Source organism: Myotis daubentonii, chromosome 6 (genome assembly GCF_963259705.1).
Source record: "Myotis daubentonii chromosome 6, mMyoDau2.1, whole genome shotgun sequence".
Classification (NCBI taxonomy): Eukaryota; Metazoa; Chordata; class Mammalia; order Chiroptera; family Vespertilionidae; genus Myotis; species Myotis daubentonii.
In genome coordinates this window covers 66,017,182-66,036,080 of record NC_081845.1, presented here as the reverse complement: position 1 = coordinate 66,036,080, position 18,899 = coordinate 66,017,182, and the positions used below count along the sequence as shown (strand labels likewise).

Sequence of the window (18,899 nt, the reverse complement as noted above, 5' to 3'; positions counted from 1 at the left end):
AACTACTTTATTACTTAAAAACTGAACCTATGAAGAAATAAAAGAGATTTAATCCATCCAGACAAAGTGAATTAATTCTTCACTCTGGCCTTTACTTTTTTTTTCTTTCCAAATAATTTAATTTCATTAATAGAAATGTTAGTGAATGGCTCTTTAAAAATACTTATTTTGAAATTACAGATAAATATAAACAGCAGGAGAACACAAATCACTTTTTAGAGTGATTTGTGAAATATTGCCTTAGTACACTTTTTATAAGAACAAAGATACTATAATATATTTCCTTATTCCTTCAGGAATACTTTGCTGTTTTTTAAAAATTAATTTTTATTGTTGAGAGTATTACAGATGTTTCCCACTTGCAAATTCTATACAGACACAGAGCACTTCTCCTGCCCTGCTCAAGTCCTCTAAAAATGTACAGAAATGGTTTCAAAGTTATTTAATTTATACCATTTTCACCCAAGCTTTGTAAAAATGTATCAAAGAGAAAGCAAGGTATTCAGTTCTAGTTAACAAGATAATAGCCCCTAAAGCAGCTCCTTGAAGTCTGGGGCAGTAGGCAGCTGCAAACATCCGACTGAAAGCCCGTCTGTGGCCTCACAGCTTCCAGTCGAGGATGTTTACAGTCGCTCACTGTCAACAGGGATCTGCTTTCCCTCTGTTAACTTGAAGAAGATTCCCCAGCAGGTGTGTCTAAGATGTATAGGCAGCAAGTCTGTACATCACTGAAGTCTCATTCAAATAGAAATATTGTAAAAAAAGTCTCACATTCAAAACAATAAGCTTCATGAATGTCTATTATTCATTTACCAAATTCCTATAAAATTCTTTGATGTACTAAGATGACATATGCAAACAGATCTTATTCATTACTGTTAGCTACAAGGAACAAACAAGCAAAGGCAGAGTTACTTAAAATGACTCCAGCATGTGTTATGTAATTAAAATCCTTCTTTGAGTGAAAGTGACCAAACATGGAAATTAAATCATGTTAACAACATAAAGTGCACATTTAACATTAAATACTACATTTAAGTGAAATTAGACTCTCAATGAAATAAAAGGTTTATTTCAAACATTATAAATTCTGACAAAAACAAGACTTACGTGCTGCTTTTATGTATCACTTTTGCTCTAAAATCTGCTCCCAGAAACAATTTGTAAAGTCAGCTGGTTTTTGAAAGAGTAAGCAACAATCAGGAGAAAAGTAGAATGGAATAACAAGGTCTACAACAGGCATATATCAGTTTGTGGATCACAGTTTCCCACTGGAAAAACACCGAACCTATCACTCGCAACAGAGTGACGCACATTAACTCTAAATTTGAATGTTTTGAATTCCACTCCCATTCTTTTATGAAAATAAATGAGGAAAACTGAAGGTTAAGCTCTATCAGTCACTACTTTCCTGAAGTAATTCAAAACCCTTCCTAGTCCAGTGAAAGATTAAGTTGATACAGAAAAGAGGGTGTGCCTTTCCCTGAGATTTGTTTTCAGATGAAGTTACCATAAGGGTCTTAAATTGCAGAAGTCTTAGTAGTTTGTGACACCAAACCCAAAACATAAACAAATCCACACAAACAGTGTCATGTTTACTGAAACTAACAAATGTGAAGAGCTCTATAAATTACTTTTTCAAAGCAAAGGGTAACTCTATCCCATTAAGGTTAAGAAAGTTAATCTTTGAGGCAGCAGGTGAAAACAAGCTGAGTTATGTTGTGGCCTTTTTCTTTATTAACTAAGGGCTTTGAACTACTAAAACTTCCTAGGGAACCACGCTTTCTCAATGGGTCAAGTCACATAGGGGAACAAAGCAAACTTTATCAGTGCTGTGAGATTCTACATTCCACAAATTCTTAGTACTTGGCATTCCTATACCACTGCTGACTAGAGCGTGAGTCAGTTCACCAAACTCAGCTACAGTAACCAACCTTGTGAACTTCTCACCAAGACACCCACTTCTTTTAAGTTAGTCGCAAATAGACAGTCAGGGTACTCTTTAATTAAAACAGATAAATAACAATCCTTCCACCCTGTGAAGATATTGTATAGCAGTAACTGTTTATAAAAATAAAATATTTTCACTCCCATAAATTTTCCTCAAAGTGACAGATCTCCTACTTGCTTTGGAATCTTAGCACTTTTAAATAATAGCTTTAAATTAAAAATGAAAAACCCTAAGCGACTAGTAGTACATCCTAAGCAAACAATCTCAAGGAACAATTCTGTGAACAGGTGAAAGATATTAAGCCTTAGCACAATGTTGAAAATCCAGCCATCTGCTCAGAGTTCTATGAATAAACATAAAAACTTCTCCAAACAAAGCATGAAAGACCATAAAATCTTAGTTACAAAGTTCGTAAATAGAAGGGCATTTAACAAGTGTCTATATACATGGGCTTCCTTTTTTAGCAAGTCAGCTAGATGAAATCCATGTGAAAGGTAAATCAGATCCATCCCAACTAGGTGTGGAATAATTCTGCCAGTTGGAGACTGAGTGTTATTTAGTGTAAGCTATTTGGTTGTTTTTGAGTAATTGACCAGTGCCAGTTCTATTTGGAACAGCAATCCCCCAAATGAGAGTGTGGCAACAATTCCCAGGACAGTTTTTTCTAGCCCCACATACCTGTACTGCCCCTTGCCCTATGGACTCTGCAATTCTTATTCATATAGGAAGGGAGCTGAGTATGTGCATTTCACAAAAGTTATAAAATGATTTTGCTATACCTTCCAGGCAGAAAACCACTCATCTAGAAAGACAGAACTAAATAAATTTGCTTAAGATCTTGCCACTACCTGAGAAATGTGACCAGTAAATCCATTTTAAAAATCATGAATTAAAAACAAATATGGCAGTATAAGAATCAATTATGTCTTAATACATCAGACCCAGGTTTGTCTTAATTAACCCTGAAAATGCATAAAAGTCTCCCTACCCAAAGTGCAGCTCTGAATGTCTATACTCTAATCAGATTTTGTAATCTTCCCCAGACCATTTTGTTTTAACAGTTTGAAGGATGAATTCCTTCTGGCAGTGCACAGTTTAGGACTGGCCCCAGATAAAGTTTTATAAATTTCCTTAGCTATCCTAAACTATTCAGTCTTGAACCCTCTTATCCTCCTATATAATAAAAGGGTAATATGCAAATTGACCCTAAAGGCAGAACGACCAGAACGACCGCTCAATCAGTCACTATGAGGCGTAGTGACCACCGGCCAGCAGGCTTCCATTGCCAAAGGGGTGGATGGCGGCGGGGGGCAGGGCCGGCTGCTAGGGAAGATGGCCCTGATCACAGGCCAGGCCTAGGGAGCGTATCCACGCACGAATTTCGTGCATCAGGCCTCAAGCTGATTCTATAATCAGTTTATTTTCCTAAACTCTGCATAATTAAGAACAGCTTAAATTATTACAGTGCTCATGCTCCCCCACCTCCCTCCTTTCATATACCTAAATTCTCCAGATTTTAGGATATCAGAGTATTTCATACTTGAATGGTGAGATTTAGGCACTAATCAGCAGCTGGAGGAAGTTATCATTACTGTTTTTGTTGATTTATTTATTTATACTAGGTCTGTCCTTTGGTCATGAAAATGCAAAGGTGCATGTAAGTGATCTTACCTACTAGAGAATGATGCTTCGTCCTATGGTTCCACCTCTCTTTTCCTGCACATTCATCTAACCTCCATTCCCTCTGGTCTCTGAATGCTGCATTGACATCCTAGGAATGGAAGTGTTTCATGTCAGCACAGAACCCAGTGTCCAGGCTCTGTTCTGCATCTTTCCATCCACCATCTTTCTGGAGGCCAAGGTTCCAGGCAAACTGTATCAATAGTATTGGCATTTGGCCCCTATCCCTTCCTTCAGAAAACCCACCTTTAAGGCAAGAAACACAAGTAGTCTCTGCTTCCTTCTGTAGAAAACATGCATAGAACTGGTCTGAAATGAAAGGAAAATAAATGAACAAACAAAATTCTGCCTTTTAAAAGTAATCTTCATCTTTTTCTATTTATACTTTACACTTAGTAGGCCACAGTGTTTTTAGCCTACTCCACTTCTAATTCGCATTATATTTTTTACTAATGACAGTGATGAACTTTCCCTTGATTTAAAAAAAAATTAATAAAAATACAGACCTACCTGGTCCTTGCCTCTTGAAACTGGCCATAGGCTGTAAATTTACTGGGAACATTTTCCCATGGATTGTGCACACCTGGAAGATTAAGAAACTCAAATTCTAGGAAGTAAGGCATTATATCTTGGATAGTATAGAGTTTACAGAGTTACAAAGAATAAAATCTCTCCTACTCCAGAAGTTAATATATTTTGTTCAATTAACACTCTTTAGTAAAATTGTAGTGCAAAATAAGTTGAGAATAAGCTAAATTGTGTATACTCAAGTTTACAGCCTTAACTCTAATACATTTTTGTTGTATGTCAAACAATGTCTACACATAATCTCATTTTAACCTTGCCATGGTATCATTATCACACAGATGGAAAGACCAGGCTTTAAGAGTTGGAATCACATCTATTCCTCACTGCAATATTATGATTTTTTTTTTTTTGTAATTCTAACCTCCTGAGTCATCTGTGGAGTTGCAGAGGGTGTAGGTTTATATAAATATGATATAGTTAAAAATAATTCAATAAAAATATGTTTTCACTATAAACTGGACATAACAATAAAAAAAAAAAACTTTTGAGTAGAAACAAATATCCATGTCCATTGCTGATACAATTCACTCAATCACTTACTCATTCTTCATATATTTTATTCATTTGCCAAAATCTCATTTAAAATAATACTGATTTACAACGGAGGCCAGGGCTACTGAGATAGGAGCTATCCAAGCTTATCAGAGTGTTGTGGTTATTATCAACTGACTTCATCCTCCTCTCCTATTTTGGCTGGCATTCTCACCAGGCAGGGGGATTCCAGAGGGTCAGGGCATCCCAGCCTTCAGGCTAATGAGGGACTTTCCATCCCTCTCCTCCCATCCCTTCTCCCTCTCTTCCTTCAGCGTTACTGTTAGCAATTCCCAGGCAACATCCCTCAAACCATCTGCTGGCTCAGTTCTCCCCACTCAGGGATTCCTGCTCCATTAGATTTCGCACAAAGAGCACTCTCACCCAGGTCCTATTTCTAGAGAGGGACATTAGAAGTTTAAGATTAATTTCATTGTAATCATCACATGGAAGAATTCCAAATTCAAACAGTCCTTGTTTTTGCTTTTTAAAATCAAAGCTATTAAATTATTCCAAACAGTAAAAAAATCAACAAGTTTAGTATTAGAAACTGCATTTTAAAATATTTTTTGTTTATACATTTCACAATTTGTTTTTAATTTATGGCAACTGTACATAGTTGATATTTCTATGGATATTTTAGCCAAGTTAAATAAATGATTTTGATGCTCTTAAAGAAAGATGTGAAAGTAGTTTGCCACTTGGTGCACTTAAAAAATACTTTAAAAAAGTATTTCTTAGAATTAGCCAAGGTTAGAGTCTTTTCTTAATCATTTTGTGTAAAATAACATCAGTAAATGCCATACAAAAACAGCCATATTATTGACATGCTCAGAAACTGATTCCTTTTGGAATCATGTAATCAGTAAAACAGGTTACAAAGCTCTGCAGTGATACAAACATTAGATATCCCATCAAATTCAATAAAAGACAAGAAAATCTATAGGTATAATATAAATAATACTGTGTCAAAAATTTAGAGCATACATGTTTTTCCTTCCTATTTTTTGTATTTTATAAGTTTTCTTTGAGTACTTTAATATAAACATTTAGAAAAAAATGATTGACCCATTATCCCAGATATAAGAATTAGTTCTCCCATATCTCAAGAGTACTATGTAGATAGTACCAGCCATTTCTCAGAAACAGTTCTCCATCTCGATAAATCTTTGAAAAGAGATTATATAAGCTCTGAAGGCCATGATTCTGTCTCAGCCATTATTGTGTCTCCTGGAGTACATAACATGCTTAACATAGCAGGTACCCAAAGAATGCAGGCTGAATTTTTAAAACGTTGATAAAGAGAGTCTTAAAACACACCTTATTTATAATTATGCAGCATGTTTCCTTTGAAATTTATGAGTTCATAACTCTTAAAAAATAGGGTCCCCACCCCCCTTTAAAAGTGATGAAGTAGACAAAAGTTAATTGGTTCGTGTTTAGAACCAAAGCTATAATATGAAGATGTGATTCCCCAGCCTGTGGTTTATGAAATTATCTTGAGACCAGCTGATGCTTCTGCCAAGGTGTAAAGACAGGGAGCACTGGGCCCTTTTGATAGATGATTGGCACAGGCAGATTTCTGACTGTCACTGAGCCTATTTTCTCTGTGATTGGACACTACTTTACCTACACCTCACAGTCCTCTTCTGAGAAATGACTAAGATACAGGAAAGCACCATGCACAGATTAGTTATTCTTCCTTATTATTACCTTCCGATTATGAACATGTTAGGGCAGATTAATCAGAAGAATGTTTACTAAGGGAAATAAACTACTAATGTCATTTGGGCTTTTAAACTTGCTACATGGTCTCATTTGACCTCACTGGACATCAATTTTCTCAACTATAACAAGAAGGTTAATCAGATTCTCTCTTAAATCCTTCCAGCTATAAAATCCTCTGACTCTAATCCCTTCAACTGCTTGAATTTATGAGGTAGGGGTGGGAAATGGAGTGGGAGAGGGTTGGAAGAGTTTTTTAAATATTAAACATACACGAATCATGGACACAGTCTTCCATTATTAGTGCGATTTTTCTTAATACAAAGAAGCACAATTTAGCCTGACCTCACTCACCATCACTTCCCACACCCATACATTTTTTAAAAATCAGGGTTATAAGATAGTTTGAGAGTATATTTATGGACACAGTAGTTAGTAGTTGACTTATGAAGCTTTCAATAGAATTACCTCCAATACTGTCTGGCATAGGAATTCGGTTAAAAGTAGCAAAAGAAAAAGGTTCATATACCTTATACTTGTGGCAAACAATGACACAGCATACAGAAAAAGGGACCAAAAAATTCATATTCAGGGTTGAACCTTGAAATCAGGTTGCAAGACCTCTACACTATTTCATATAGAGAAAGGCAACTTAACTTGAAATAGCTCAATGCATCTCCAAACCAAACACTTTCAGCAGCATTTTACTTACTACAAGTTAATGTATGACTGACACTATTTTGGGCAATCAGCAGGTTAGCTGCTCATGTGAGGACTTTTTCAGACTTTCAACAAAATAACTGTAAACTCACAAGATAACTATACCTCAAGTCAAAGAATAGTTATTAAAAACTCATGATTTCATCCTATTATATTCACCTAATTAATATGTACTCAAACAGCAGGTTTGTGCTAAATTTGAACCACTAGGGATAACTGATGATGGAAATATAGTGTGACTGGCCCTAATTTTATTTGTAGGTTTAAGCATTAAGACTGGAGGTAAAAAAGTTTAGGTCAACCAAATAGGGCAGCCACAGAAGCAACAATGACAAACTACCAACTACTGTTTTGCTTCTCTTTCCTGTAAAGAAGAAAGAGGGCCTGAAAAGTATGGGATAACTTCCATTAGTTTCTAAAGATGCAGATTCCATTTCTCCCTAAGAAAATTTGGTGTGGTGGTAATCTAGGATGTACAAATGGGGAACCTCTGATGAACAGTGGGGAGGAAACTAAAAATTTCCATGACTATAGGGAAGGATAGACAAGTGGGAGGAAAATGGATAAATTAAAAAAGAACAAATGAGAAAGAAAACGCCCTTTCCCTCTTTCTATTCCCTACAGGTAATTTATTAGTGATTCTTGAAATGTTTGAACAGCATGCTGTTGCCATGCAATGATCAAGAAAATACATTTTTCAGTTTACTCTTTGTTTTACTGATGGGGATCTAATCAAACTTGTTAAGACATAGGCCCCTCCACCTGGAAAATGAATAGTTATTTAAAAATAAATTAATTTCTTCAAATCAATACTTTATCATTAAATTAGCTCAACATTTTGTTATTTAAAGCAAGTATTTTTCATAAATACTACTGAATAATATACCTTCCTACAGAGATTCAAAAAGCAGATAAAGCCCTAACCGGTTTGGCTCAGTGGATAGAGCATTCGCCTGTGGACTCAAAGGTCCCAGGTTCGATTCCAGTCAAGGGTATGTACCTTGGTTGTGGGCACATCCCCAGTGAGGAGTGTGCAGGAGGCAGCTGATCGATGTTTCTCTCTCATCAATGTTCCTAACTCTCTATCCCTCTCCCTTCCTCTGTGTAAAAAATCAATAAAATATATTTTTAAAAAAAAGCAGATAAAGAGAGAAACTTCAGGAGGGACTAAAATGAATTAGCAGAAAGTTTAAAGGTAAAATTGACCATATTATTTTGGATGTTCTGGAAGCAACACAATTCCAATGATTCTATCCCAATCTACAATTTAAAAAAAAGCCATAATATGCTCATTAGACCGGACGTCCTCCTAGATGTCCTTCCTGACAAAGCTGGGGCTGTTAGGGAAACCCGGGTCCTGGGTGCCTGCCAGTGGCCGGAGGGAAGCCCAGGTCCCAGGTGCCAGAGGGAAGGAAGGCCTACTCTTGCACGAATTACATGCATTTGGGCCTCTAGTATAATCATAAATCAGTAGAAAATACTTTCAGACTAGTGATCTGACCAAAAAAGTCATTAAGCATGATTTAAGCAGCATCCCAAAAGAAATCCTAAATTCCCTAAAGAATTAACTTTAGTCTTATAATCTGTGGAATGAAAGTGCCACACTTTTATTTCACCTAAACTATCTATTAAAAGGTAATTTATATACAATAAGAGTACTTTACACCCATCTTAAAAAATAAGTGATGACCTCACACCTGTCAGAATGGTTATCATCAATAAATCAAAAAACAACAAATGTGGGCAATGATTTAGAAAAAGGGAACCCTCATGTACCGTTGGTGGGAATGCTGATTGGTGCAGCCACTGCAGACAGCAGTATAGAGTTACATCAAAAATTTAAAAATGGAACTGCCTTATGACCCAGCAATTCTACTTCTGGAAATTTATCCAAAGAAACCCAAAACGCTATTTCAAAAGAATATATGCACCCCTTTGTTCATTGCAGCATTATTTACAATAGCCAAGATTTAAAATCAGCCCAAGTGCCCATCAGCAGATGAGTGGATAAAAACGCTGTGGCAATTTACATAATGGAAGACTACTCAGCCATAAAAAGGAAAGACATCTTACCTTATGCAGCAGTATGGATGGACCTGGAGAGTATTATGCTAAGTGAAATAAGCCAGTCAGAGAAAGACCATATAATTTCACTTATATGTGGAATCTAATGAACAAAATAAACCTACAAACAAAATAGAAACAGACTCATAGATACAGAGAACAGACTCACAATTATCAGAGGGGGCTGGGTAAAAAAGGTGAAGGACGCAGACAATAGTATGGTGATTACCAGAGGGAAAGGGCTTAAGGGAAGGTAGAAAAGGATAAAGGGGGGATAAATGGTGATAGAACAAGACTTGACTTGGGGTAGTGAGCACATAATACAATATACAGATGATGTACTATAGAATTGTATACCTGAAACCTATATAAATTGTATTAACCAATGTCACCCCAATAAATTCAATAAAAATTTAAAAAATAATTGATAAAACTACCCTAATTTAGTCTTTGAAAACACTAATTAAAAAATCCAAAAACACAAAACTTACCCCATTGGTTGGAATCCCAGAGCCTGACAGTCGTAACTTTTCTTCTTATTTTTCCTTTCTTTCTAAAGCACTCTTTAAAATTGCCTGTTGTATTTTTTAATGTACTCAGAAGTCCTAAGGCTCTGGAAGTTTTTCAACTAGTAAAATAAACATAGCAATCGAGTACCTGCAGTTATGCTAACAGTATTGTTTGTATTCTAAACCCCATCTACAAAGGCTACAGAGAAAAATATCCAGTATAAACAAATATTACTTAGATACCAGTGGCATCTCAAAGCAGCACACCCAAGTCTCAAAATGTAAAAGGGAGAAATTTTCCACTCCTACAGTACATAACTCCCTGGTGAACCTTGTCAGGAAAAGAGAATGAAATTGCCTCTGTTACTGTGAAGTTGGGGAGGAGGTGTGGGTATGAAGGAAATCACTAATTCTCTTTCTTCATTTCTTCACCATTATTTTTCCCTCATTAAGTCTCTTCTTTTCCATGATGGCTCTCTCTTTTCTCCACACTTCCTCCTTTTAGCTGTTCCCTCCATTCACAGCAATTCAAGGAATTAGAGTTGCTATGAAAATAGATCCTTTGAATCTTTGTTAATAAAAAGTAATACAATGATAGTTTTAATTTATACAAAAAGAATTGAGTTTCAAAAGTTTTTGTTAAAAATGTGTAGTGTGAAATTGTTAAGCTTCTCCATACTTTAGCATTATATCTTGAAAAGTTCTAACTGCTGCCAGAAGAAAAGTATACTTAGCAAAAAAATTTCCATTACTCTTATATTAAGAAGCCACACCCCATACAACTAATGACAGGAAAACATTTCAATTCAAACCCCTAGCACTATCCAGCCTGAAGCAAAGTTGTTGTGTGTGGGGTTTTTTTGTTTGTTTGTTTTTTAAATATATTTTATTGATTTTTTACAGAGAGGAAGGGAGAGGGATAGAGAGTTAGAAACATCGATGAGAGAGAAACATCGATCAGCTGCCTCCTGCACACTCCCCACTGAGGATGTGCCCGCAACCAAGGTACATGCCCCTGACAGGAATCAAACCTGGGACCCTTGAGTTTGCAGGCCGATGCTCTATCCACTGAGCCAAACCGGCCAGGGCATGTGTGTTTTTTTAAAGATACAAAAATAAAATACAACTCACATTTTCAGTGAAGAAAAGAAACTCTGGCTAAATAAGTAGCAATTATGCTGAAGAATTTATATGCTAGGCACGACTGAATGTAAAAACACCAGAGCAGTCAACCATAGCATTAACACTTTGAGTATGATTAACAGAATGAACTTTCAAAGGTCAGTTAAATGTCAACACACTTTAAAGAGATATTCTTCTTATAAATGGTCAGAGTATAATAACACCTCATAATTTAGGGGTCCCCTTCTTAATTCAAAGGTAATACGCATGTGATATAGGTATATACATATACAGACTTATGTCATCAACCAGATTACTATAGAAAGTCATCTAACATTTACTCTAGAGCTTTGACTAAATAACTATTTATTATATAGCATTATCCAATAAAGATGAAATGCAAAGTACACCGGAAACATTAAGACTAAACTTTATCCAATAGCTGACCCTATTTATCTATAATTAAAAAAAGCATAATATGCTAATTAGACCAGACAGCTGACCGACCTTCTGGACGAAGCCGGGGCTGAAGCCGGGGCTGCAGCTGTGCGATTGAGGCAGCCGCCATGGCTGTGAAGGCCTACTCTTGCATGAATTTTGTGCATCGGGCCTCTAGTTCTATAATAAGAAGTCATTCACAAAGACAACCCTTTACTGTCCTTAATACATCATCCTACTACTTAATGCATCTCTTCCACTAACCTTCCCTGAATGCTTGTGCTTAAAAAACTTACCAAAAAAGTACATGGCATTCAAAAACTGCCATGTTTAGCATTAGCAATCTTTGGGATAGACCAAGTCCTGAACTCAATTAAGAGCCCATATGCCATCCCACATAAGGAAGACCAAGTTGTCCTAGAACCTCAGAATGAGAAGGGACCATCAACATCATCTGACCCAAACCTCTCCACATTTACAGCTCAAGAAATGTAGAACCACAAAGGCAGAGCAACCTGGCTTATCTCCCATAGCTCCTTAGTAGATGTCAACTCTTTAAAACGTACTTTGTCCACTGTTTTCTTCTCTATATAAAATCTATCATATACTTTCTCTCCCTTAGGACTTTAAGACCAAGTTATAATAGACCAAATAGCTGTGGCTACCATTGGAATTCAGAGGAGGAGAGAACCTTTAAGATGTTAATGATCTGGGAAGGCTCCAGGGAGGAGTTGGAAATTGAAGAATGGGTAGAATCTGGTTGGTTTGAAAGAAGGCATCATTAATGAGGGAAGCAATATGGGCTAAAGCACTATAGTGAGTGAGCCAGATATGTTCCAGGAACTGCAGAGTATGTAAGACCATGGTTTCAGGACCACTATATGAGCCAGCAAGAGGAGGTTCAATTTGATTGGGGGGTATATAGAAAATAATGAGAGAATCTTGATTTTAGAAAACTGAGGTGAAGACAGCAAAGACTAGCATTGCAATATGTTTGCAAGACAGAATGGAGATGGGAAAAGAGAAACATTTGTGGTGCCTCATTGGGGTCTGTCTACTAATATTAATAATTTTTACGGGGTTATTGTAAGGAAAATGTGAGCTGATGTGAGAAAAGGCACTTTGAAAAGTATAAGAGCTCTAGAAAGTAAAGGTATTTTTAAAAGTTGGGGGCAGGGGTCTCTCTGATCATGTCCTCACGTTTTGATGGCATATATTTCTCTGAAAAGGCAAATTTGGAGTTGAATTCTGGATGTACTACTATGGGGTCAGAGGTAGGAATCTGCTCCCTTCAATAATTCTAAAACCTAGATCCCAAAAGGAAAGACAGCTTCCACCCTAAGCCCCTGCAAGGTTGAGGATCATCAATACTAAAATACAAAACCAGGATTAAAAACGTGAGGCAGAACACATAGTATTTCTTAGAGTAAGTCAACAAAGTATATAAAGGATTAAATAAGGTGGTACAAAAAGGGAGGAGGGGAGAGGAGACAGCAGCTGAGGCAGCCCAGGTTATTAGCTGGCACTGCAGTCTGCATCCTTCTCCTGTCCCTTTCCCTCTACTCAACAATTACTATTTAGTGGTCTGACCTTACCTGTGTCCAGAGCTACTTATCTCCTCCAGCATTGTCTTCCTCTCTTGTCCCTCTTCTATAGCAACTCTCCAAGGCTAAAAGAGAAATTTTTAAAAGTTACTACAATAAATTAAAAGCTATATATATGGAGTATATACTGAGTGTCAGTTATTATCTGTCACTAATTTGTATCTTGCATAATTTATAATCTTACATAATTTCCAAAATAACTCCTATGAGGCAGGTAGTGTTATCCTCATTTTTAAGTAAGGTTGAAAGCTTAGAGCAGTGGTCGGCAAACTCATTAGTCAACAGAGCCAAATATCAACAGTACGACGATTGAAATTTCTTTTGAGAGCCAAATTTTTTAAACTTAAACTATATAGGTAGGTACATTGTTATTAACTTAATTATGGTACTCCTAAGGCTTAGGAAGAGCCACACTCAAGGGGCCAAAACGCCGCATGTGGCTCGTAAGCCACAGTTTGCCGACCAGGGGCTTAGAGGGTCGAGGATGCAGCTCAAGGTTACGTAGGTAGTAAAAGGCAAAGCCGGGATTTAAATCAAGTGTGTTCGATCTCTCAGCTTATGCTTTGAACCTCTCTTCTAAATTCTTCCCTTTTATTTCAATAAACATGGAAGTCCTCACTTATATGTCAGAGAGTTTATGGAGACAGAGAGGTTATAGGACCCATTATATGGGATTTTAGTCGGAAGTTTTGACAACAGAGGGCAAGGGGCCTGGTTTCAGCCAGATACTTCTCTACCAAATTATCAGATTTAAGACTGAAATCTTCAAATGTGAGTGTTTAACTGTGTTGAGGGAATAGCTTTCCATTCGGCATTCTTGCTCTCTCGCAGGCCTTCTGTCCCTTGGGATCAATTCCCAATTATTTGCTTGAAACCTTATCTCCCTTGTTGAAGAGGAGGAAGTGGCTGGGATTGCCACTCCCACAGATCACACACAAGCTAGAGGTGGTGGTGAGAGTATCCCACAGTAGGAGGGGTCTCTTGGATCTTGTGCCCCAAAGCAGCTTTAACTCTTCTTGTAGGTGGTGTCTTGGTTAGCTTGCCGAAGCAGTTCATGAGGGAGGGGTTCCCTGGTCCAGCTAACAGATGAAGCCAACATGTCTGGTGCTGGAGGGGAAGTGATCTGAGCAGTGAGCACCTCAGGATGCTTTTTTTAGTGCTCCCAGATTCTAGGACCTAGAAGCAACAGTTGCCATTAAATACTGGCAAGAAAACTCTAACATTATTTTTAAAAATGTAGTGTGATTTGGGAGAGTTTTGTTCATAATACAGATTCTAGGTTCTGCTAACAGAAATTCTGATGCTTATAGGAAGGTGGCCAAGAGTCTGAAGTTTTCTAAGTGCTACAGAAGGTTCTGATACAGGTGGTCTAAGGACCAAAAACTCTCAGATACACTGCTCTATTCCTCTACAAGGCTGTCTAACCAGCAAACCTGCTCTGAGGATTACATTATACAAAGACAGTTTGCTTGTTCAAATATCAATGCAGAGTGGTCACTTTTAAATAAGGCTACTAGGCTTTCCAGAAGTTTCCAGGCTTACAACTGTTGGGGACTTCTTTTCCTGATATCACCAAATAGACAGGTCCCTCAGGAAAAATAAAATATCTCATTCATGATGCAGTCCACATAGGATCCTATCTCCAGACACAATGCTTGTCTAGAGTGAAGAACCTTCTTGGCAAGATGCTATTTCCAGTGCTTATTTTATATTTGGTATAAGATTGGAGACAATGTTCTCACTGGAGATTTACTTGATTTCAAAGATACATTTTCCTTCATGCAACTGCATTGAAAGGCTTATTTCATGCTATCATAAAACCAAGTTAAAAGTCAGACAGCACTCAAATGAAATATTATGGTATGATTAAGCCATTTAATTAGACAGTCAATCACAATGCAAACAGCTACTTATTATTTAAGAAACATACCTTTTAAAAGGTTTGTGTTCTTCAAAGAAAGCTAAGTCATAAACGGTATTACATTAAATCAATATTGCTATCTTTCTCCAAGAAACCCTATCAATTGTCTTTGTCTCTTTCTAAATCTGAATTCCTATTTTAAGTTATACACTTTCAGGCTAGATACTAGAATAAGCTCACTTTTTCTGCCAGTTTTTTCTTTAATACTCTCCCTCTTTCCCATAAAGCATGATAATAATTCTCTTTAAGGTTGGGTGAATTTTTTTAAATTATTATTATCTGAACAGTAGGTATTTTATTCAGCAAATATTTGTTGAGTATATTTGTGCACACATATTTTTTTAATCAGCTTTTGTTGTTATAAGCTCCATGAGAAGATAAAATGCCCAGGAGCACCTGACATCTAGAAGGCACTCTCAAGAATGACGAGAAAACTGGAGGAACTAACTCTTCACTGAGAGAACAAAATAACTTCTTTTGTATAGTGATTAATCACAGGTAGATATTTAATAGTTGAGAAAATTTTGGTTAGGGAAAAAATGTTTCACTTTTTATGGAAAAAGGTCAGGTTTACCATAATAACCAGAAGTTAACACTCCACTGTATTGCAATACAACCTGTGATGACAATATTTCAATACCATTACTAGACCAAAGCTTTAACATTAATAATTTATTAAAATTATACATGCCACTAACACATCCCAACTAAGATTATGTAAGTGAGCCATCTTGGCGTCAGTGATACTGAACACAGCAGCTATTTTCAATCCTTCATTAAAATTAGATCAAGCTGTACTTGCATTATGAAGATTTACATTAGTTTAAGGTTTCTTTTGGTACAAGTGACATTTTCTTTTCCTTCTTTGTCAGAAGTTAGAGCCCCATCCCCCACTGCCCTCCACAAGTTTTCAGTAGAAAGAAGGAATACAGAAAAAAAAACAAAAACAAAAACAAAAAAAAAAAAAACAAGGGGAAAACACCTGCCCCGTTTCCGCTCTCCTATGTATAATAAAAACCTTGTTCTTCCCCTAAACTGAAGGGATGAAGGGATCGATCGCTGAGGAGACCTGTCACTTCACCCTCAAGCCTGGTTCCCTATTCCCAGCCATGGCCCCTAAAACTTTTTAAGTGGTTGCAGCTTAAAAAACAACAGTCTTGAGAAGCATTTATAAAACAAGTAACGAGTGGCTTATTTTTTTTTTTCCATGAAAACCAAAACAAAACCTTGAAACACTACTGCTTGAAGACAACTGACTTAAAAAAGTTACTTCTCCGTAGAATGAGAGGTGAACCCAGACGCAGGGAGATAGATCGTGGCCTATGGCTTCACAGGAAGGCCCAGGGAAAATCTCAAGCCGAGATCTATCTTGAAAAGGGGCAGACGTGTGGCTCCTGTAGCTCTAGCCCAGTGGTTCTCAACCTTCCTAATGCTGCGACCCTTTAATACAGTTCCTCACGTTGTGGTGACCCCCAACCATAAAATTATTTTCGTTGCTACTTCATAACTGTAATGTTGCTACTGTTATGAATCGTCACGTAAATATCTGAGACGCAGGATGTATTTTCGTTACAAACTGAACATAATTAAAGCATAGTGATTAATCACAAAAACAATATGTAATTATATGTTTTCCGATGGTCTTAGGCAACCCCTGTGAAAGGGTTGTTCAACCCCCCAAAGGGGTCGCGACCCACAGGTTGAGAACCGCTGCTCTAGCGGCTCTAGCGTAGCCTCACGTATCCCCCAGGAGGATATCTAAGTGGTTAAGTCACTTGCCCAAGGTCAAGCAGAGCCAGTCGGTTGCAGGCAGGGCTGCTGCGCGACCTTCTAAATTTTCCACCCCCTCCCCCCCACCCCCTCCCGCACAGGCCCTGGGTGGCCCCGGCTCCCGGAGGGTTCCCACGGATACGGTTCACGAGTCGGTGGCATGTCAGCGCCTCTCCAGCCCTCGCACTTTTTATGTGTTCTCTCCGCCGGCTCCAAGAAGTAGGAACGGCTCTGTCCACGCCTTGTCCCCCAGCCCAGGTGCCCCCACCACTGAACCCCACCGCGCCCAAAGCCAACTCACCCGCAGGCCCGGGGCGCAGAGCCCTCGGGCGGACTCCGGCCTCCCCGCAGTCCCCGTGGTCCGCGCAGCGGCCCGGGCGGACGACGATCCCAGAAAGTCACCGGCCGGCCGGGACCGTGGACGCCAGGGGCGGGGGCCGCGCCACGCCGCCCCGCGGAGGCTCCGCAAACTTTTCCCGGCTCGCAAGTTGCCGGGCTCGGCGGCCGGGACCGACTTCCTTCGCCGGCCGCGAAAGCGAGGGGGCGCCCCTCTGCCGGGCGGGGGCCGGCGGGCCAGGAGGGGGCTGGGCGAGCCGGGCACCGTCCAGCAGGGGCCGGGGGAGCGCGGGCGCCGGCATGTGAGCTCGGCCGCATTGTCTCCGCGGCCTCGGACCGGCGGCACCGGCGGGCGCGGCCGGGAGTAGCCGTCCCGAAATTGCCGCCCCTTTTCGCCGCGCCGCTCACCGCGTTCTTTGTGTGGCGCTCGCCGCCCTCGGCCGCTCCGCCACTCGCCTGACAGCTGATGGGCGCGCCACGCCGGCTCCGCGTCCCCCGCCGGCGGAGTCCGGCCCGGCCGGAGGAGGAGAGAGGAGGGGCGAGCGTTGACAGATGCTGTCTCCGAGCGGCCCCCGCCGGGACGAAACCGGGGCTGCCCTGGGGAGACGCGGCCAGGCACCAGCCTCGGCACCGTGCTCCCCCTTCGAGCCCCCTTCCGCGCCGGGACCCTCCCGCCCGCCCTCCGCGGCCGGCCGCCCGCCCCGCTCCGGTCCGGCGCCCGGCGCCCAGCTCCGTCGCCCAGCGCGCTCTGTCAGGACTCCTCGGGGACCCGCCCCGCCCCCTGGCTCCAGCCGCCTCCAATGGCCTCGGCCTACGGGGGCAGTTCCGTCCAATCAAGTGTCGGAAAGCCCGGCCAGTCCCCGAGAGGGTAGCCAATAGCAGGCGACTCCGGCAACACACCCCGCCCTGATCCACTGGGAGCAAACCGCTCGGAGCTCGCGGCGGGACCCGGATCCCGGCGCCCCGAGCAGGGCGAGTCCGGCCCCGCCGAGCTGTGTCACAGAGCGAGGGTCTATGGAGGGAAGTCCGGTGCTTACATTGCTGTTATACGGGGTGTGGACGAAAACGGGAACACTGGACGCACTACTTTTGTAGATGCTACCTGAACTTAAACTCCTTTTTCTGCGGAAGTTCATGCATGAAGGAAAGCGGCACAAACACGTAGTAGCACTTATTAACTATTCGAGTTAAAGACTTTCCTTTTAGGACATCGCACTGCAGTGTTTAATCAGGCAGCTCTCAGATTGGTACATCTGCTGTCCTGAACATGTGCATTCTTCATAGATTTGCCAGTACACCAGGTATCTGAAACAGGACTCTAGCCTTCTTCAAAGGCTGGCGGTCATGACACTGACAACGTTGTTTTTTTCTTACTCCATTCAAGAATGAAAACATAGGAGCTTTGTATTCAAGTCATCTTTATTGTGAACTTTATTTCGGCAAGGAAGTCACATACTATCTTAAATAGAGACTGGATGAGATAGCTGACGGGGGGTGGGGACTTGACTAATTCACTGGTCCCTAGCATTCAATCACAGTACCTTGCAAATAATAGACACTCTATAGTTGTTTATATGATACAACTTATAGGATTTGGTCCTATAAGATATGTAAAATTTATTGAGGCTTTTACTGAAAGTGGACTACACTTTGATACAAACAGTTATTGGTGAAATTTTTAACATACTTTGCATATGTTATAAACAAATAACACTTATTTGTATTTCAAATAACTGTCACATTCAGTTTATTTCTTCGGGCAATAAACGTTGCATTTAAGCATTTTTGTACACTTGCACATGTTCTTTCTGCATAAATTATTTTGGTGACTAAATTTTTTTTAAAGATGATCTGTACAATGAAGAAGAAGACGATGAAGACGACAAAGAAGAAGAAGGAGAAGAAGAAGGAAAGAAGAAGAAGAAGGAGGAGGAGGAAGA

The 18,899-nt window shown here is 39.7% G+C and overlaps 1 protein-coding gene across 1 annotated transcript; it reads right to left on the bottom strand.

Moving 5' to 3' along the window:
* Nucleotides 1-3,223: 3,223 nt before the first annotated feature.
* On the bottom strand, nucleotides 3,224-18,095 carry LOC132237593 (translation initiation factor IF-2). The gene is made up of 4 exons (XM_059702238.1): nucleotides 17,997-18,095; nucleotides 16,925-17,707; nucleotides 12,924-12,997; nucleotides 3,224-3,940 (listed from the first exon to the last, which is right to left on the bottom strand). The coding sequence occupies exons 1-4, from the start codon at nucleotides 18,093-18,095 to the stop codon at nucleotides 3,880-3,882; spliced, it is 1,017 nt and encodes a 338-aa protein (XP_059558221.1). The 3' UTR covers nucleotides 3,224-3,879.
* Between the last annotated feature and the right edge of the window lie 804 nt (nucleotides 18,096-18,899).

What these genes read in the sequence shown, in the direction of transcription:
- LOC132237593 (XM_059702238.1), bottom strand. Translation starts at nt 18,095, where the DNA reads ATGAACTTCCGCAGAAAAAGGAGTTTAAGTTCAGGTAGCATCTACAAA. An exon ending in ACACCCCGTATAACAGCAAT is followed by an intron (nt 17,708 to 17,996) that starts GTAAGCACCGGA and finishes GAGTCCTGACAG; the next exon opens with AGCGCGCTGGGCGACGGAGC. An exon ending in ATAAGTAGCTCTGGACACAG is followed by an intron (nt 3,941 to 12,923) that starts GTAAGGTCAGAC and finishes CTTTCATTTCAG; the next exon opens with ACCAGTTCTATGCATGTTTT.